This window comes from Equus przewalskii, unplaced genomic scaffold, assembly GCF_037783145.1.
Source record: "Equus przewalskii isolate Varuska unplaced genomic scaffold, EquPr2 ChrUn-13, whole genome shotgun sequence".
NCBI classification, from domain to species: Eukaryota; Metazoa; Chordata; class Mammalia; order Perissodactyla; family Equidae; genus Equus; species Equus przewalskii.
Window position 1 is genome coordinate 5,436,934 of NW_027228750.1, and position 20,183 is coordinate 5,457,116.

Consider the following 20,183-nt stretch of genomic DNA (forward strand, 5'->3'; position numbering starts at 1 on the left):
CCTGAGGTCACACAGCTACTACACGGCAGATCTAAGATTTGAACCCAGGCAGCCTGGCTCCAAAGCTCACATTCTTAACCTTTATGCCCCACGATGTCCTGTAGGAACCAGCTGGATGATGAAGAAAAGAGGAAAGGTGTTCAGGGTGGAGGGAAAAGCAATTGCAAAGTTCTGGAATCTAGAGAGAGCACAGGTGAAGAAGAGAAGCTGCAAACTTTTGCAGGAAACAGCAAAGGCACAGAAGGGTAGGTGGGGTGTAAAGATGAGAGACTGGAATTATCACTCTATGACTTCAGCACAGGCAGCATACAGAGATCCCAGGAGTGTCTGGAGAGGAGGCTAGATGGGTGGACAGAGGCCAGGTCTAGAAGGGCCTTCTATGCCCAGCCAGAGAGTATCAATCTCATCCCGAAGGTCCCAGGAAGTCTATGAAGGATTCTAAACAAGAGGATGACAATCACATTATCCCATAAGGCGACTGCCATGGTCCAGAAGAGGGATGTGGGGTGCCTGAGCCAGGGCAGTGACAGTGGTGAGGAGGACAGGGGTTCAAACATTTTAGAAATAAAAACAAGAAGATTCAGTGACAGACTGAATGTGGGTAGATAAGGGAGAGGGAAGAATCAAGGAGGGCTCTGAGATTTTTTTCACATTCTGGCTCGATCACCTGATACCTGTGAACTGGACAATGATAGGGTTGTCTGAGAACATAATGATGTAATCTACATTAAGCAAGCAGCATGGATCCTGCAAGAGAGTAAGTGCTCAGTGAATGTTTAGTGGTATTGCTATTGACGTCAGTATTGTTTAGTATTTGATGCCCTACGAGTGGATGAGATCACTCAGAGAGAATGTGCAGAGACAGAAGGAAGGAGGGATGAGCGCTGAACCCTGGAGAAATGGAAGGGCTGGGACAAGGCAGAGGAGAGAGTGAGAGAATCAGGAAGGGTGGGAAATCCAGAGAGAATCATGTTGAAGAGAAGAGAATTTCACAGTCGATGTGGCCGTGGGCAACTCTGCAGCAAAGAGGTCAAAGAACTCATTTTAAACCAATTTCACATGTGGCCTCTCTCCACAACCGATTATGTCGATTATGTGCACTCCCCCGGGACGGAGCCCACATGCTTTGTGCTCTGCACATGTGTGTGATTGAAGGCCAGTGTGTGTGGGAAATGACACAGCACTGTGTCTCACGTGCCTAGGACAGAACTGGGCCTTAATAGGACCTCAATAAGTGCTGGATAAATGAATGAATGAAAGAGTGACATGCAAAGACAGACTCAAGTTCGGGCTCTGCCATTTTCTAGCTATAATTCCAAGTCAGTTATTTTTAGCCCCTCTGAGAACTCACCAGTGAAATGAGGATAATAATATCGACTTCTCAGGGCTGTTGTGAGTGTGAAATGAGATAACATAAGTGAGAGTGTTGTGTAAACTCTACCAGGCTTTACAAATGTACGAGAGTATTAATAAAGGTTGGGGGCTGACTGACTAAAACCATTTACTGTACCTCTAGTTGACCACAGAAACGTAGCTAAGGCATCGGGGCTGGGATGGAAAAGGGTTTTTATTCTACACAGTGGAGGGAGGCTGAAATTTGGGGAACAGATTTGTTCTTTCCAGGGGCTCCAGCTCCCCACTTCCACAGCGGCTGCAGGGCCCTGACCCAAAGCATGCTCTGTTGATTCTCCCTGTTTGGGTTCTGCTGAAATCAAGGATTAAGACCTCCTAGTTTTGACAGGACCTTTTTGGATTTGTCACTTTAATTAGTTTTGGCATTTTATCTGGTTTCTTTTCATTAGTGGAACAGTCAGAGTCTTGAGACTGCAAACTCTCTCTGGGCTCCTTGGGGAGAATTCCAGCCTTTTGGGTCCTGGTCTTACAAGAATCTTGGCTTAGCCCTTTCCTGGAAGGTGGGCTCTGACCACAGGACACCACTCAGATGCAGCAGAGACTCCCCAAGCTGTCCTCTGAGGAATCCTATCTCTGTCAAGAATGAAGCAGCCAACATGTCCTGAGCCATGAAGCTCCCAGGCCCCAGCCCTGTGTTTCATCAGTGACACTATCTTTCCTCTAACCAGCAATTGGATCTAAGAGGCAATCAGAATGGTTCAGGTCAGAGGGCCAAGAGCTTTGCAAAGAGACATAGGAGTAAACACTGCTCTGTAATTTATTTCCAAATATTTTTTATTTATTATAAAGTCAATTAAAAAATATTATAACCTTTTTTGTAAAAGAAGAAAAATTATTCACACCTTCACCATCCTCCCCAGTAGAAGGAAGGGGCACTAACTAGGGATTAGAAGGCCTGGATTCCAGTTCTCTACCACCTCCTAGCTAGTGTGACCAGAGAATAGTCCCTTAATTTCCTCATTTACCAAAAGGACTATTAGCATTCACCCATTCTGCTTCTTGGGGTTGTTATAGGACTAAATGAGAGGCGTTCCCTCTTGGTGGTCTTCAAGGACTTACCTGATAGAAGAGTATGGGTTAGCCTCTGAATGGTGTGCCTGCTAGATGTCCCGCTACGCTCTGAGAGATGGAAGAGGGAAGGAACTGCCATTTGTTTAAACATGTGCCACGAATCAGTCACACTATATTAGGCATGTAACCTAACTCATATAATCCTTGTGCACTACAAAGCAGTTCTTATATGTCTCATCTTACAGATGAGGAAGAGGAGCTTCAGAGAGCTAAAGTGCAGTGCCTAAAGTGATACAGTTGGTAAGTGATAGGGTTAGGATTTGAACACAGGTCTGTCCACTCCAAAACCTGCGCTCTTTCTTCTGCACAAGGTTGGTATTAAGAGGAGCACACTTGGCTTGTTTCCTAGCCCTTCCCCTCCACTATCATTCTCACATCTCAAAGAACGCAGAGAGAGCCCTGGATCCACCACGGTCAGGTCAAACTCTAAAATTGTTTCAGGGATGATATTGCCTTCCGACCTTGAACCTGTCTCTGCTTCCCAAGTCCCCAGCCTGCTGGAAGTAGCAAACCCTGCCTGGTCTTCCCAAGTCTGATCTGGAAGATTGTAGGCTTGAGCAGAGAGCACAGAACAGAGATGAGACCTCTGAAATAGGGAAGAAATGAGAAAGAGGTAAGTATACACCTGGCTCAGGAGGTTTGGATTGCCGAGAATCTTCTCTAAAATAAAAGCAAGACCGGACTCCCCCAAATACTTGGGAATTGACTTAGGGCTCTGCCATGTTTTCTGCATCTTTTCAGGTAAGGAGAGATTCTTGAAAACTCTTATGATGACTTGGAATGGCCTGATTTGCAGAAGTTACTCAGCTTTGGCTAGAGTTGCTATGTTGGTGTGGGGGATGGGGGGCTGATGGTGACGTACACTGGAAATACTGATAAAGCTGTTCTGTCAGAAATCCCATGGGGATTCCATAGTATAGTTTGTTCCAAATAATGGTGTAAAGTGACTCCCACTCCCCAATGTAGGACATCACCTTCATTCTCCACCAGAAGCGGAACAGGTTCAATAGATGTCTGTTTTCTTAGAGTAAATTTAAAACTCTTGCGGAAAGTGGCCACAAGCCTCAGTAAGCAGATGGGGGTAGTGGGGAGAGGAGATCAGGAGCCCTCAAGGTTGGATCAGAGCCCTCTTGGCTCCAGTTCTCTTGGCAAAGCAGTGGGTCCCCTTGTGTCTATTGCTCTGTGTCTTTCCCTGCAAGTCAGACAATTCAGCTATGAACGTTAGACTGCTCCCTTTACATCTCTGCTGGGGGCTTGGAGGGGAGGAGGGAATGGGGAAAGGGCTCCCTATTTAGAAATTGCATTGAGATGGAAAGACAATATGACACATCGGCTCATGTCAAAGGAGCTCATTCTTCCCGCCTACAGCATTAGCAATTTCCTACTGAGGTTTAATTTTTTAGAAATTATTATTTTGTTTTAATTTATTTTATTTGTAGCATAACTCAATAGGACATTGCTGCTCAGAGCAGGGTGGGAATCTGTCCAAGGGCAGTCAGGCCACTGCCTTGGAGATTTGGGGTGGGGGAAGGGGATGTGCACTTTGGCTATTTCTGAGGAAAGGAGGGCAAAGGAGTGGGAGGCTGCTGGTTTCTGCCTCAAACCTCCTCTCATTCTGCTTCCCACTCCACCTCCAATCCCCCTCTCTGCTTCATTTTTTTTCTATTTTGAGGAAGACTAGCCCTGAGCTAACATCTGCAGTCAATCCTTCTCGTTTTTGCTGAGGAAGACTGGCCCTGAGCGAACATGCATGCCCATCTTCCTCTACTTTATGTGTGGGACACCTACCACAGCATGGCTTGCCAAGCGGTGCCATGTCCGCACCCAGGACCCGAATCAGGGAACCCTGGGCCACCGAAATGGAACATGCGAACTTAACCGCTGCACCACCAAGCCGTCCTCCCACCTCGCTGCTTCTGTCTGGCCTGGGGGGCCCCAGACTTAGGATGCTCCAACCGTGGCTGTAGATGAGATGAGAGCAATGGGGGAGGGGAGGCCCAAAGTGAGCCTGGACATCTGTAACACCACCCTGGTCTTCAAACCCAGGAAAACCTGCTCTTCAATTGCCTCCTTCCTTCCTTTCCTGAAACAGCCTCCTCCTTTCCTCTCATATAAAATCCTAGACTGTTGTTGCTGAAAGGAACCTCAAAGAGCTCCTCATCCAACTTCATCTTCTTGCAGATAAGGAAAGTGATGTCCTGACATGATATGTGACTGCCCCACGGCTGGTTTGGTGCACCAGTTCTGGATCTAGCCTCCAGGTGCCAGCCCAGTACCCTTGTTTGTCACTATGTCCTGCTGACCGTCTCCCCTCCTCCTTTTCTCCTCCCCACCCCTAAACTGAAACTCAGAATAGTCTTTCTCTAAGAGACAGAGTGAGGGGCAACAATTCCACTTCTTTTCTCTCCTTCCCTCCCTGGGTCTGAGTGGGACCCTGGGAGTCTGAATTTCATCTCTTCATATGGAAAGAAGCATAGACGTGTTTTCGGAGTGGGCTTGTGGGAGAAAGGAGTTCTAGAGAGGAAAACTTCCCATCTTTATATGAAGATTTTTTTTTCTACTTTGTGGCTGGTTATGTGACCCCAGGTATCAGCAATTAATCTGGGGAGAGGGCATGGAGATGACAACTAGGGTGGAGCTTTTTCTTAATGTAAGCAAACAATACATTTCTCTTTTATCTCTCTTTCGCAATGAGTGTCCCTTTATATGTGTCAGTCCCTCTGTCTCTCTGTTCTCTCTCTGTATCTCCTATATCTGTGTATGTATCTGTGTCTCATCCTCTGCCTCTCTGTCTCTGTGCTTCTGTCTTTCTCTTGTCTCTATCTCTGTTTCTTTCTGTTTCTCTCGCACACACTCACTCGCACACTCCAAATTCAATAGTTATTGACTAACCCCGGAGCCCCAGCCCCTTCTTGCAGCCCTGACAGAGCAGAACCTCCCTCTCCCTGTTCGGTTGAGAAATGCCAGGTCCGGAGCCTTTGCTGGGGCGCCAGAGACGCTGCAGAACCGCCTGCTGCATGTGGAGGCTGAATCCGGGAACAATGAGAAATTATCTGTTAATTCTCTGCTTCTGCCACCTGCTGTGCTCCGAACAGGCTCCTTTGCCTTCAGTTTGGATGCAAAGTCCCCGACTCGTTGTAAGCGAAATATTGATTTCCCTGCATCACTAGCCTGGGCCCTTGGAACAGTCCTGTGTTTTTTCCTTCTCTGCAAAGGCAAAACAAGGCGCTTTGTTCTGCGAATTTCCCCGGGAACTCAAGAGGGGGAGGGAGAAATCGCCGCGGAGTGACAGAGTTGCCGTAAACATGGGCAGAGAGCATCTCTTCTCCATTGTATTTTATGTAAACACAAACCTGCCGCCTGGGAAACTGCTAATGAGCGTGTAACAAGAAGCCTCTGAGCACCTGTCTCTTCCAGGTGCTGATTTCTTCATCGGGTGGTGGAGGGGAAGGTCACGGGACCTCCAGGCTCCTCAGGTGGGTTCTAGAAGCACTGGGAGGCGAATGGGGACTCCACAGCCTCATCTGTTCTTGGAACAGCAACTGAGCACCTCCATCAGGAAGGCAGCCGGGATTGCATAGTGTCTCCAGGATCACTCCTGCTCAGTCTCTCGCGCCTGAGTTCCTAGCCCTCTCCTCTCTCAGGCTCCAGAGGTCAGGGTGGAAGCTGCAATTGCCCCCGTCTCCCCTTTCGCTAGCCTTGCGCGTACGCGACAGTTGCGTCAACTGGGCCTTCAGCACCGTGGACAGATCCAGGGAGCGTGTGCAAACGGGAAAACGCGCCTCTTTAGGCCAGGGTCCTCTCCTGCCTCGGCTTGGCCCTCTATAACCTGGGCTTTAGCTGCCCGGGGATTCAAGTCCAAGGGCCAGCTAGCGCGGCTGGGGCAGTTGGCGCTTGGTGGCGACCGCTAGGAGTCTTCAAATCTCTTCCCTACGCAACGTGAGTCACCGCCCAGGCCACTTCCAATTAGCATGTTAATTAGGAGGAAGGACCCTTCTCCCCGACCGCAACCCGGGTACACATTAGCACCGCGGCTTCCGAAGGCTCCTGCTAAAGTTTCCTTCCCAGCTCCGGGAAGGCAAAGGGACCCGAGCCGTGCCTGGAGCTTTGGGTGAGCCCCACCCGCCGACAGGGGCCCACCTGCAGACAAGCCGAGGATGCAAGACTTCCGTGACAGGGCCCCCGCAAGGCCGCGCCTGGTGGCGGCCCACAGATCTCCTGGGCTGAGTGAGGCTCCTCTGAGCAGTTCAGCCAATCGGCTCCTGGACCTCACGCCACAGTTCCTGGAGGGGAGTTCTGCCTTAAGTCTAGCCTCAATCCTCCCGTTTAGTTTTCGGTCTCTCTGGCCCTTGTTACGCTTAATAGCAAGACACATTCTCTCCAGTGGTGTTGCACTGATGCAGGGAGGTGGGTCTGGCGGGAACGGAGCGCCCTCTTGAAATGCCCCCATTCCTATTCGCTAGAAACTTTCCCCTCCCGTTGCCATGGAGAGAGACGGCCGCTGCCTCCCGTCGCCATAGCAACGTGCGGGTACATCGGACCGTAGGATTGCGGGGCTCAGAAAGTCTTTTTGCAGTTCGCATAGCCCCGCAGTCTTAGGGTCTTCAGCCTCCGAAGCTGGGACTTGGGGCAAGTCTGACTAACTTCTCCCATCAGGAACCTTGGCCAAGGTTCTCCCACCCCAGATGGGTCATCCTTCTTTCTTTAATGGGTTTATTTATTTTGTTGCCACGTATTTGGCGTGTGGCAATTTACCCAGTGTTTTCACAGACACTATCTTGTATCCCCAGGCAGCCCGTGAAGCACTCGTAGTCATTATACCCCTTTTACAGAGAGGGAAATTGAGGCTCAGAGAGGCCCAAGCTCACACCAGGAGTGAATGCGCAGCTAGATCCCAGGCTCTTTCACTGGCCTTGCACCCTTCAGGATGCGGGACAACAGAGCTCCCTGCCTCGAGCCCGCCGGGACTCAGATCGGTCCCTGATTGTAGAGGGGGCGGCCGTGAGGCGCCAGACTTGCCAGCTGCCGCGGGATGCCACGTGAGGGGCGGAGACCCTGCCGGGAAGTGATTAAAAGCCGAACGGAGCCGCAGGGGCCGCTGCCGGTAGGGTCTTCTTGGGGCCGCCTTGCCCCCCCCCCCCCCCACTCCGGGTCCGGCCGCGGCGCGAGTTCTGGCGTCTGCTCAGAGGGCCGGGGTGTCTGGGGCATGAGCGGGGTGTGGGGGACCGGGGGGCCTCAGTGCCAGGCGGCGCTTGCGGTCCTGGCCTCGCTGTGCCGGGCCCGGCCGCCCCCTCTCGGGCTGGACGTGGAGACTTGTCGGAGCTTCGAGCTACAGCCACTAGAGCGGAGTCCGAGCGCTGCCGACGCAGGTAACGGGAAACCCGAGGCCCCCTCCCTTTCTGGATTCTCGCCCTGGCTGTCTCCCCTCCCCGCCAAAGCCCTGGCCTCGGGAGCCCCAGAGCCTAGAGAGAGAACTCCGGCTCAGGATTCTGGATTGGGAACCAGCTTCAGCCAGTGCCCTGGCCCATCGCCCGCAAGACAAGCGGAGAGACGCGAGGGGGACCCGGGAGGGACAGCATCCCCCTGCACCCTCCCGTGTGACTCTGCAGGAACCCCGTGAACAGCCGGGCTCCCGGGACGCGGCGCCTCTGGGGTCCTTAGTTTCCCTCGCGTCTCTCCGCTCGCCCTGCAGGCGATCTGCCAGGGGAAGGGGCCGTGGAGTGAGCAGGAGACTGGGGACATCCAGGCTCAGGAAGAAACTCGTCTCCTCGGGGGTGTCGAGATCTCGGGATTCATCCGTTGGTCTGTTCGTCCGTTTGTCTGTTCTCTCGGGGAACGCGGCCCGAGCCCCCTGGTCTCTCAGGGAGAAACTTGCGTCTGCAGCTGACATGAGGTCTTTGTGTCCGGGTGTCTCTCCGGCTGCGAGTGGCTTTCTGCGTCTCGGCTGGGGGGCGGGGGCGGGGGGCGGGGTGGGGGAGGGTGTCACGGCATCCTCCCGCCACCCCCGCCCCTATAAGTCGCTCCCTCGGTCTCTCTGACTCACTCAGACTCCAGGCCAGTGCGCGACTGAGCAGGTGCCTCTCGCCGACTTTGCCAAGCGGGCGCCTCCTGCCCGCGCGGCGCGGACGCTGCGCCGGACGCAGCCCCGGGCGGCCGCCGAGTCCAGGCGGGAGCCCGAGCCGAGTCGAGCTCGCCGGAGCCGGTGAGTCCGGAGCCCAAGCCCCGCGGGGCCCGGGCCCGGCGCGCAGGGGCGGCGTCTCCCGGGAATCGCGACAGCGGGAATGGCGTGTCGCGCCCTGGCGGCCGGAGCCGAGGAGGGTGGGCAGCGTGGGGGCCGCCAGCCCCGGGTATTTACCTGCCGCACCGGCGCCGTGCGGCCCCGCTCTCCCGCTGCAGCCGGGCTCTTTGTCCGGATCCCGCCGTCTGGAGGGTCCTGGGCGGGAGGGAGTACCGGGTCGCGTTCCCTGGGCGGGGAGGGCCAGGGGGCAGTGCGAGGCCTCGGGAGAACGCGTAGTGGGGGTGGGGAGGTCCTGCAGGGACCCAGGCGCCGGGGTTCCTTTGGCTCCACAGACTCCACCCCTCCTTGTCCCCCGACCCTGATTCCAGCGGGCCTGGGCCTAGGGGTACGCGGAGGTGAGCCCGCGGGAGGGGAGGAAGGGGCCGTGAGAGGCGGGAATTTTGTCTCCACGTTCTTCTCCTGGGACCAGAAGCCGGGGACTGGCGCAGCGGTTCTGGGAGCGGGTACAGGTGGGGTAAACTCCCCAGAGGCCGCAGGTTCCAAGGTTCTGTTTTCAGTTGAGGTTAAAGGTCAGAGATATAGGTAAGTCCTGGGTTAGGATCAGGGCCGCTGAGGGGTAGACGAGAAGGAGGAGGGTAGCGGGCCAAGGGGAGGTTTGTGTGTGCCAGGGGGTTGTGTCCATCCTTGGGGGAATGGAGCCCACCTCAGCCCTCCGTGGGTTGTAGGGGGCTGACGCTACTCGCTGGCTCTCTCTCGCCCTGGCAATGTTTAATCAATGGGTTGATTACTGCAGCAGAAGGCACTGGGGTTAAACATAAAGAACTTTGAAGAGGGTGGTACAGTGAGGGAGGTTGGAGAGGCTGATTTCTTCCTCTTGAAGAATCTCAGGATAGATTAGGCCCAGCAAGTATTGTTAGACTTTGGTTCTCTAGTGCCATCACCTGCAACACCACCCAACTCCCCATATCCACCAGACACACAATTTTGCCTGAGACAAGGAGTTTCTTCCTGCCTGCCTCCTCAGCTCCTTTCCATCCTCTCCTCCAATGTCCATCTCAAGTGGGGCCCTTAATGTTGGTCCTGAGCCTTCAAACCCTAAAGGGGATAATTCAAGGTGAGAACACACCTGTCGAGTTCCACCTGGGATAGAGGCTGCCCCTCTGTCTGTCCAAGGCAGAAATAATTGGGGGTGGGGGGCCGAGGGCCGGGGGGACTGGGGGCAGTGTATGTATATAGCTCATCTTGATACTGGAAGGCGCTGGTGTTCTGACTCCAAAGGGACACCCTGTAGTCTGAAATGACAGGTACCTGGACAGCCAGGCCAAGGGTGAGAGAAGGCTGAGGAGTGAGAGCCTGTGGGCCCAGATGAATCAGTATGCCTTCCCTGCAGGCTGCTTCAGAGAGTTTGAGTTGTCAGCCCTGGGGAACTTTAACTTGGGCTGCTGAGTCACAAGCCTCAGGAAGCCGGGGGGGAAGGGGCCGGTGGGGAGCATGAAGCTGGGGGGCTGAAAGGGATGGGGAGGCATAAGGAGACCCTTGATCATAGCAAAAGAAAGACAGTGGTTGAGAGTGGCTTCGGGATCTTGGGGTTCAGGTGAGCACGGGGTCTGGGGAGATGCTGTGGAGTTAGGACCAGGCTGCCAGGTATGCCGCCTCTCAGCCTACTCCCTGCATCCCAGAGCCATTGCCTGGCTCCAGATTCTCCAGTCAGAGAAATGCTGGATCTTTTCATTTGCAGTTTCATGAAAAATGCAAGTGGCTAGAGCATGCCCAGTTCCCTTTACCATTGTATGTTTTCTCCTGCCTTCCTCCTGCTTTAAGTTGCCAGCTCATGGGATTTCTCGTAATACCCTGAGATTCAACAATTGAGATTCAGACTCTACTATCATTTACTGGGATCCTCTGATATGCTGGGGTCTGTGCTAGGAATTGCACAGGAAATCTCAGTCCATCAGACACTGACTTAGAAACACCTCTACACAAACTGTCCCAGCTAAAAGCAAGTTCCCCCTTTTCTTTAAAAACTCTAAAGGGAAAGGTCTGTTTTCCTCCTTAATACACTCCCCCCACCCCTGCAAGAGGATGCTGACAGGCAGATCTCTACCTTTCTTTGTGTCATTTGCCTTGTGGAGGTGAATGAACTTTTTCCATAAGCCAAGCTGCAGAGTGTTGGGTGTGGGTAGCATGGGTTCTGGATTTGAGGTAGTAAGCAGAGGTTCAGAGGTGTTCCAGACAATGCAGAAAACTGATGGGAGACCTGAGCTGCCTTGCCCCTCCCAGGCTGGCCGCCAGGAATGGTTATTCTCTGGCTTCCAGATGGCCATGAGATGTGTGTGATAGTTGCTCACTTCTCTAATGACTCTGAAGATGTTCTGTGATGCAGTCCCCTGGCTTTGAAGTTGGCCTTTTGCAGCAGAGAGATTTTTCTGGCTTGTAATGGTCAATTAAATGCACAGCATTTCATCAAAACACAAAAATCCTGTTTCTATAATTGAATAATCAGTTACTCCCTCACTCCTTGCTGGAGGGAAGGAGTTCTGTAGACTTTGCCTTCTTTGAGGGCACGATCCTTTAGAACCGATGGTGATGATATTCTGACTCTGGGGTGTGTCTAGAGCTTTAGGATTCTAGAATCAGGGTTCAGTATCTAGGAGTTGTAGAGCCCTTGGATTTACAGTTCTAGAAGTTCCTTCTCCCTCTGATTGTGGGAACTTCAAGAGTGGGGATGGTAGATCCAGAATGCTCCATCCCTCCAAGCTGTGTACAAAAGATGTGTTCTCTTCTAACTGTTCTAATGCTACTTAGTCCACACACTGTCCACAGAGTTGGGGGTATAACGTTTGGCTGCAAATAACTAGGACTAAGACATAGGCATCCGGATCAAGCCAGGTTTCTTTAGGGTCTGTGTAGGGCTGTCTGGAGTGGCGGAAAGCAGGGTAAAAAATGTCCTGACGGAGCTGGGTGGCAGCCCTGCTGGTCCTGCTTAGGAAAAGAGGTCTCTAGGGACTATAGGACGGGGCAACACTTAGGAACTGAAATCAGAGGGGCCTTTGAAAGTAGAGGTGAGCTGAGCATTCAGCTCTGGAGGCTCCGGGTATATGACGCCACCTCATCTCGCCCTTCTCTCTATTGCTGATCTGTTTTTCTTGCTCCGTGTGGACCCAGGCACACCTCTCCTCTCACTAATTGCAGGTACAAACAGGAAGAGGGTGTAGAGGGAAAAGAATCTTTCTGTTCTGTCTGTCCCTCCCCCCATCAGCCCAGCCTTGATCTCCACATTCAGAGGGGCCACATGCCCTGACCAATCAGGCAGAAAGGTACAGTTACCATCTGGCAAAATAATAATACTAATAATTGCTAAATTAATGTCAATGCTCTGTTAGCTATAACACTCCACATTAGTCTCCAATTTATCTCTGAATCCCCTAATGATGGTGGAAGCAGGAGCCCAGTCATAAAGCTTGGTGCGGCCCTAATTAGCCCAGCATTGTCTCTCCTCATCACAGCTTTTTCAGGAGCATTAATTCCTTCTCTGTTTGGACTGCGCTAATTATCCCCATCGGTAGTTCGGCCTGGATCTCTGAAAGAAGGAAAGGAAGCAAAGACTCTCTGCTCCCCTTCCCCCCACCCTAATATTAATTATACCAGGTTCTCCTAATAAATTTACAAGCCACAGCAGAGCTTTTTATTAGTGGGCCATGTCTGTGAACCTCAGAACAGAATAGCCCCTGTTGCCCCAACACACACACACACACTCAGGTATTTCTTAGCCACATCTCTGAAGGAGATGTTGTCAGGGCCATTGGTTATTTACCTGGTGGCTAGTGGGTAATCTGCAGTGTCTGCACCTTCCAAGGAAGAAGAAAGAGACGGGGCATGAGGAGGTTGGTCATAATCCTGGTCTCCAGAGTTCTTCCCAGGTTCAGAGGGTCAGGCCAAAGAGTAGAGGATGCCCCCACCCGCTCCTGATTATAACGAAGAAATTCCTCCCCAGCTTCTCTGCCCAGCCAGTTCTTCTGCTCAGGCTCGAGTCCCCTCAGAGGCCTGGCTCAAGAGCCTGGACTTGAGCATCAGAAAGTCTCAGGTTCAAAACCCAGCTCTTGGGCTCGATGCGATGTACCCTCAAACGGGTTACTTAGTTAATACTTCTAACCTTAGTTAATGTATCTTTGAGAAGTGAGTACTGATTTCTTACGGAGGCTGTAAAGATTAAATGAGATAATGTAAGGGGCACAGTGCTGACCATGTAGAAATAAATAACAAGTAATATTACTAGTATTAGTATTAATTGCTCTGCCCAGAGTCTTTTCCCTTCGCAGGCTGGGCACTGTTCCTTCCTGTCTCTTCGGCTTCTGCATTTCCTGCTGTCTGGCCTCTGGGTTGTACTTGTCTGTGTCCAAAGGGCTTCGGCCAAGGCAGCTCCTGCCCTTACCATTTCTGAGGGTCCACCAGCAACCCCAGGCCCTAAAGCCTACCTTCTCCAGCTTTGGGGGTAGCGGGGGAAATGGTCCTTTCTTGTCACTTCCTCTCCCCACTTTATCTTTTCAATTACACTCTGTTAGCGAGAATGCCTGTTACTGTTAGAAAATGGATTTTCCTGACTTGGAAGCCCATTAGAAAAATGGCAACAATAGCAAGCGATAAGAACTGCTGATGAATCCTAACCCTCTGGGTGGAGAGAAGGGGAGGGGACACCAGGGCTCTGTCTTTGGAGAAAGAAATGTCAGTGGGGGAGATAAGAAAGCCCTGGGTTACTAATTAACAACCCAGCATTTTCCAGGGAGAGAGGGAGGCCATGAGCCATCACCTCTGCTGACAGTCTCACTTAGGGTGACAAGCAGGTCCTGCCCTGATGGCCTTCAGGAAGCTCTTAACTTCCCAGGAGAGAAGAAGGGCCTGAGGTCTCTATGATGCTTTGCCCCCTGGTCTGGCGTCTCGCTTCCGTGCCTCAGAGGACCTGGCTTTGGGTCTACTCTGTATGCAGTAAACTATTATCTCCACCAAAAAAGCAAAACATGAAGAATAACAGCGGCTTACATGTGGGGAGCATTCACCGCACACCAGGCACGATGCTCAAAGTCTTAGTTTATTTAATATTCATAACGATTCTGTGAAGTAGGCATAAATTAGAATCCCCATTAGATAAAAGAAGAAACCAAGGTGGGGAGAAGTTAAGTAACTCGCTCAAGGTCACACAATTAGAAATGCGGACACGTGTTCTGTGGTCATTCTGGTGCAGTTGCTCACCTGAGATGTCCGCCTGGTGTCTCAGTACCTGGTGAAGTCCACTTTCCCAGCCAGGGCTAGAAGCCCTGTGCCCCTGCATGATGCCAGGTCACTGGGTGTGTTTCCAAAGTCTAGTTCCATAGCTCTTTGCTTTCCCAGAGCTTGCTGGGTAATGGCCAATATGGTTTCCCAAACCAGGTGTCCATGGAATACTGAATTCTGACATCTGAATGAAGATATTTCACAGCTAATATTGAGTCATAGACTTCTTTCCCCCAATTTTTAAGAAAACTTGGCAAAAGCATAGCATGTTCTCAATTGTTGATTTTTCTTCCATGATTTTCTTCTTACTCCTTTTTTTAAAGATTCTTTTTAATTTTAATTTTTTTATTATTTTTCTTTTTTCTCCCCAAAGCCCCCCAGTATGCAGTTGTATATCTTTAGCTGTAGGTCCTTCTAGTTGAGGCATGTGGGACGCTGCCTCAGCCTGGCCCTGTGAGCAGTGCCATGTCCACGCCCAGGATTTGAACTGGCGAAGCCCTGGGCCGCCGGAGCACAGTGCGTGAACTTAACCACTCAGCCATGGGGCCAGCCCCTCTTCTTACTCCTTTGGAGCTCACACTTGTTCACCAGCTGGTGATAGTAACAACAAAACAAATGGACAAGTAGCAAGTAAATGAGTATTGACAGAAAAACTTGGAGATGTGAGAACTTTAATATAGTACATATTATGTCCTGAGGGAGAGACCTAGCTATAAATGAAATACTTATATTATTTCTGCTAGTAAGATTGTTCCTGGTTTGTAATGATAAAGTTAAAGCTATCTCTGTTAGTATTCATGGCCTATAGGTGTTCTGCCAACCAAACAAATTTCAAAACTAGGGAGTGTTCAGAACCAGACTGGGCAATTCTAATAAAAATAGCCAATATTTATTATATTGCTTACTACCTTCTAGGCACCGTCCTCAGTACTTTTGATACACTTTTGATCTTGTTTAAACCTCACAATGACCCTATGAGGTAGATACTGTTATTATACTCATTTTATGGATGAGGAAACTGAGGCTGAGAGAGATTAAATAGTTGACCAAAGTCACACAGTTTAAAGCCAGTGGAGACGGACATTGAATGAGCCCAGTCTGACTCCAGGGCAACGTTTCTTTCTCTCCAGGCTGAAGGGAAAGTAAAGAAGGAAGAAGAGAGGGAGGCAGAACGCAAATACTGAGGAAGTACTTTCTCTTTCTCAGCGTTGTGGTAGGGGCTTTCTCCCTCACTGAAGCGTCACCTCTTTCTCGTCATGGAGCTAGTGCATGGTATAAATGTGAAGAGCTCTGGATCAGGACTTGAAAGGTGGCAGAGTTGCCCATCAAAATTCCATTTGCCTCACAAGGTTCAAACAAGACATGAGTGGAAAAAGGCTTTGAATGCAACTTGGGTACCTATGATTTCTAGAGGGCAACATGTCCTGGTGGGTTGGTCCCAGCAGGCTCAGGGTGGGAAGGCACATATCTTAGGCTATCTGGGCCTTTGCACAGCCTTGAGGCCATATAGGAGCCTAACTTCCCAGCCTCAATGCACTTTTAACCAGACTATGCGGGCTGGCTGAGTTCAAGGCCACATATAGTGATTTTAAAGGGGCTAAATCCTGTACAATCACCCCTGCCCTGGCCTAATCTGCTCTTACCAGGCTTGTTCACTGCCTCGGATCCTCTGTGGGTGGGAACACAGTCGGCGCCCAAGACCCAATTCTCCCTGCGTTGCCTGCCTGGAGATGTCCCGGAAGAAGATTCTCCAGACCGAGGAAGGGCCTCCTGGTCTTACATAACCAGTATTGAGCACTGGGTGCTGATTCTTGATAATCCATACCTCTCCTTCCCTAATCACAGCTCCCAGGGAGCAACAGCCGGGGGTCACGTGGAGAAGCATTCAAAATAGCTACCACACCGAGTAAAAATTGATTCCCTCGGCCCACCCCTTTCCCCCACCTCTCTTTTCATTTATGAAGTCAGTTTTTTGTCAGGCTGAACATTTAAATGCACTCTATGCTCTCTGGATTCCCCCCAGTGCTCCCCCTTTCTCGTTAAAATTCTAATTATTACCAGAGCAAGTAAAAGGTATGATCAAAGGAAAGCAAAGCCCTAGAAATACCTTTTGTTTTAAGGTGACTCATATTACAGAGAATGCATCCAGAACAGCTGTAACAGAGAACAGATGTGAAGGGTCTGGAGATGGCCAGATACTTAGAATAAGGATACGTCTATCTGTGGTGGCTCTCACAGTGAAACCCAGGGGGATAAGGCCTAAACCAAACCGCTTAGATTGTGAACTCATAACAGCAAAAATGATTTTGATTTCGTACCTCCAATATACATTTATTTATTCCCACATTATACACATGTCTGCAGAGGGGGCATTGCAGAGCTGAACTGCCAGGGTTGTATCCCGGTCCCATCACTTACTAGCTGTGTGACCCTGGGCAGTCCATGTAACCCTCTGTGCCTCAGTTTCCTCATCTGCAAAATGAGGATAATAATCATCCTGTTTCATTGGAGAGTATTAAATGAGTGAATACATAAAAAGCACTTTGTACCTTGGACATGATAATGTTCCATAACTTGATTAAATCCAATAATAAAATGCTATCATTTCTAGTACTATCAACCTGTATATTAACGTTTTGATTTCTTATTTTTAAGATAATAAATTAGTATTGAAACAATCTGATATTTTTTCTCTTGTGCCCCTGGGGTGCATGCACACCCACTGGAGACCTTTAGGCTAGAAGTTAACTTAGAATCAGCCTTCCTGGTCCCTGGTGGACTCTGGGTGAAGGACTAGCTCCAGCTGCTTTGGCTGGGAAAGACTCCACTGTCTCTGTGTGGGGCTGGGGGTTGGAGTAGGTGGCTAAGGACTTGAGGATTCTCTGCTGTTATTCCTTATTAATGGAGGTGATAGCGATCAAGGCCAGTACCCTACAGCCAGGGAGTCAGAAGGCACTGCTAGCTCCCGAGAGAGGGCGGCTGATGTTCTCACCTCCTCCTCAGATCCCTCTGGATAGGGGACAGCGTTCCCTGGGGCCTGGGGGCTGAGAGTGCTCTGGATCCCCCCAGGAGGGACCTGGCATCTCTACTCTAAGCCTAGCTTAGAACCTGGCACATGGCAAGTGCTCAGTAAATGTTGATTGAAGGATAATTACAGCTCTTTTATGTGCCATTCATTCATTCACTCCTTCATTCTCATGTGCCAGTTTCTATGCTAGGCCCTGAGTCAGACAAATATAAAAAACACAGAGTTACAGTAGCTTACAGCTTAGTCAGGGACAAACAGGCTGGGGTAGTGGGAAGAGCCCCACTGGCAGTGAGCATCTGGACCCTGGTCCACGCTCTGCTTCTGACCGACCTGTGATCCCAGGCAAGTCTCTTCTCTGGACTACTGCTCCCATCTGCAAAATCACAGCTTATCCTCGGTGCTTGTAGGGTCATTTCTCACCTTAAATTCTAAGATTCTTAAGGCACTGGGACAGAATAATATAGAGGCTGGAAACTCACAGTCCTGCAGGGGCAGGCAGGTAACAGGGAGTGGAGCTGGTGAGGACACACCCCTCCAAAGGGAGTGGCCACTTCCCACTGTGCAGGGGCACAGGTGCAGTTACCGAGTCCACGGGCCTTTTCCAGAGAACCAGAAATCTAGTGTGGTGATGATGATGATGATGGAATTCCTCAATTTTTCAATCATTGTGTAAGCCAAATAAGACTCCCCTGCTGGCTTGTCCACAAATGAAACTTTGTGCAAACCCTGCCAAGAGTACCATTCATTCAGAGCCTTCTGACTACTCAGAAAAGGAAGAGGCCTTGGGCTCAAAGCTTTCTTCCTAAAGGTGGGATGGGAGGTCTGCTTAATAATCTCCCCCAAAGGGAGGCATTCCTTACAGCTCTCCTGGGATAATGGGCATCCTACAGGGGCACAGTGGGCTGGGGCGGCACAGTGAGAGGCCACCTCTGAACCAACCACATTCACAAATACCAGTTTTACAGCAAAGCTGTCAAATAGCCACAGGAATGGAAAAAGACAGCTATAGGAATCCATTGTATTTAGCTTTGAGATAAACTGTGTGGATTGGATTCCAACTTAACACAGTATTTACTGAGCCTGCTATGTGCAGAGTTCTGGGAGGACAGAAGAAGCATTAGACCTAATCCCTGTCTGCAGGGAGAATGTGCTCCATCTCATTCACTTCAAGTCAACTCAGTAACTACTTATCGGGCTCCTGCTTTGGGTGCGGCAGGGTTGGGTAAGGGAGGACAATGAGTTGGCCCGGCCTCTGTTCCCCAAGGCCTCCCAGCCTGTTGAGGAAGAGAGCTGTACACAAAAATGACTCTGCGAGAAGTCTGGCCATAGTAACAGCTCTAATAGAAATTCAAACAGCATCCAAATGTGAATGCTTCACAAATTTGCACATTTGCTTAGGCTGCTATTTAAATTACTTTCCCTTCCCCGTGCACATGCCAATAGGCAGTAGGGGAGGCAGCCCAGGTGCTCCCCAAGCTGGCAGAGGGGGTGCGGGGGTAAAGCTGGAGAAATCAGACTGAGGTGAACGGGAGGCTGCCAATATTTCACAAAGTGGACTACGGAGCGTCACCCCTGAAACCATCTCTCCTCTGCCTGGGCAGCGTTCTCATGACCATTCTTTTCTCTTCTTCCGTCTTCGTCCCTTCTGTGTGGCCCCTCTTCCAACACCCTTACCTGCTTCTCCCCGCCTCTGTCTGTCTCTGTCCCTCCCTGCCTGGCTCACGCCGAGGGCAGGCAGCTCTGTCAGCCTCCTCGCAGTGGTAGTTATTGTGTGTGGCGTGGCCCTGGTGGCAGTTTTTTTCTTTCTCTTTTGGAAGCTGTGCTGGATGCCCTGGAGAAACAAGGAGGCCTCTAGTCCCTCTTCTGCTAACCTCCCCCTGGAGGCCCTCCAGAGCCCCAGCTCCAGAAGCAACATGGCAGACAAGCTGAAGGACCCCAACACTCTGGGCTTCCTAGAGGCGGCTGTGAAAATCAGCCACACGTCCCCAGATATCCCTGCTGAGGTGCAGATGTCAGTCAAGGAGCACATCATGCGTCACACGAGGCTGCAGCGACAGACCACAGAGCCAGCATCATCCACCAGGTGAGGGGTGGACTCCTCCTTTCCCTAACTTGGCCACGTCCACGTTCCTGTATTTGATATGTTAGTGAGATTCCAGCCTGTGAGGATCAGAGAGCAGGAGTAATAGCACATGTGCTTTGGAGAATATATCAGATGATATGTTCCATGGTGGGGGATCAGCTAGGAGACGGGCACCAGGAAAGACTTCAGGAAAGACATGAGGCACGTGGTGTGCCCTGAGATGTGTGTGTTGGGTGTTTGGAGGGAAGGAAAGACTTCTGGCAGAGGGAAGAAAATATGCAAAGGCCCAAAGCATAAAATCTCATGGAGTATCTAGGGATATGTCAGTAAAGCCTTGCGGGTAGAGTCTGTGGTGCCTGGGAGATAAGGCAGGAGATGCCTAACATTTTGAGAATGAGAATTCCTTTGTAACCTTGGCAGAGCTACCTGCATGACAGGAATTGCATTCATGGCATTCTTTAACTGAAAAAACAAAATGACAACAAAAACAGCTACTGCCACTTAATGACAAAAACCTGCTCTAAATTCGGAAACACTTTTGAAAGAAGTGGTGCATGCAGGTATGAGGCATTGTCTTATCCAAACCTTAGGGAGCCTGTGGATTCTTGGGTCCCTGCAATGTCTCCCCAGGCTCCCAGGGGACCGGCTGAAGGGAAAGAGGCCTGGTCTTCAGATTGGAGGCCAGGAATGAAAGTGCTGGGGTATGTACGGAGTTTATTGTATGGCCACAGGCAAGTTGCTCACCTTTCCTTAGCTTCACTTTCCCGAAGTGTAAAACAGGGCTAATGATGCTCATAAGATTGCAACGAAAGAATCCGTGTGATGATGAGAGCTAATGATACGCTTCTTACACACCTGGCCCTGTTCTAAGCACTTTATATGCATCAATTCACTTCACCCTCAGCAATCCTATGCAGTTGCTACTTTTATTGTTTTCATTTTAGGGCACAGAGAGGTTAAATAATTTGCCCAAAGTCACATAGCTAGAAAGTGGCAGAGCCAAAATTAACCTCTGCAATCTGGCTCCAAAGCCCAATAAATGTTGACTATGGTGGTGGCGATGATGAAGGGAATGCCACATC

At 50.6% G+C, this 20,183-nt stretch overlaps 1 protein-coding gene across 13 annotated transcripts in view; it reads left to right on the forward strand.

Annotated features, from left to right (window-relative positions):
* The first annotated feature begins 7,523 nt into the window (after positions 1–7,523).
* The window catches only part of SYT6 (synaptotagmin 6), a 59,038-nt gene continuing 46,378 nt past the window's right edge, over positions 7,524–20,183 (forward strand). For 2 of the 13 annotated variants that reach the window (XM_070607613.1, XM_070607615.1), the window contains exons 1-2: positions 7,550–7,853; positions 18,836–19,101. In XM_070607613.1, the coding sequence (XP_070463714.1) occupies positions 18,845–19,101 (257 nt within the window). In that variant the 5' untranslated portion in view covers positions 7,550–7,853; positions 18,836–18,844. Of the gene's footprint in view, positions 7,854–8,443; positions 8,687–18,752; positions 19,102–20,183 lie in introns of those variants that run through there. The other 11 variants (XR_011536684.1, XM_070607610.1, XR_011536688.1 and 8 more) reach the window with 9 other exon arrangements.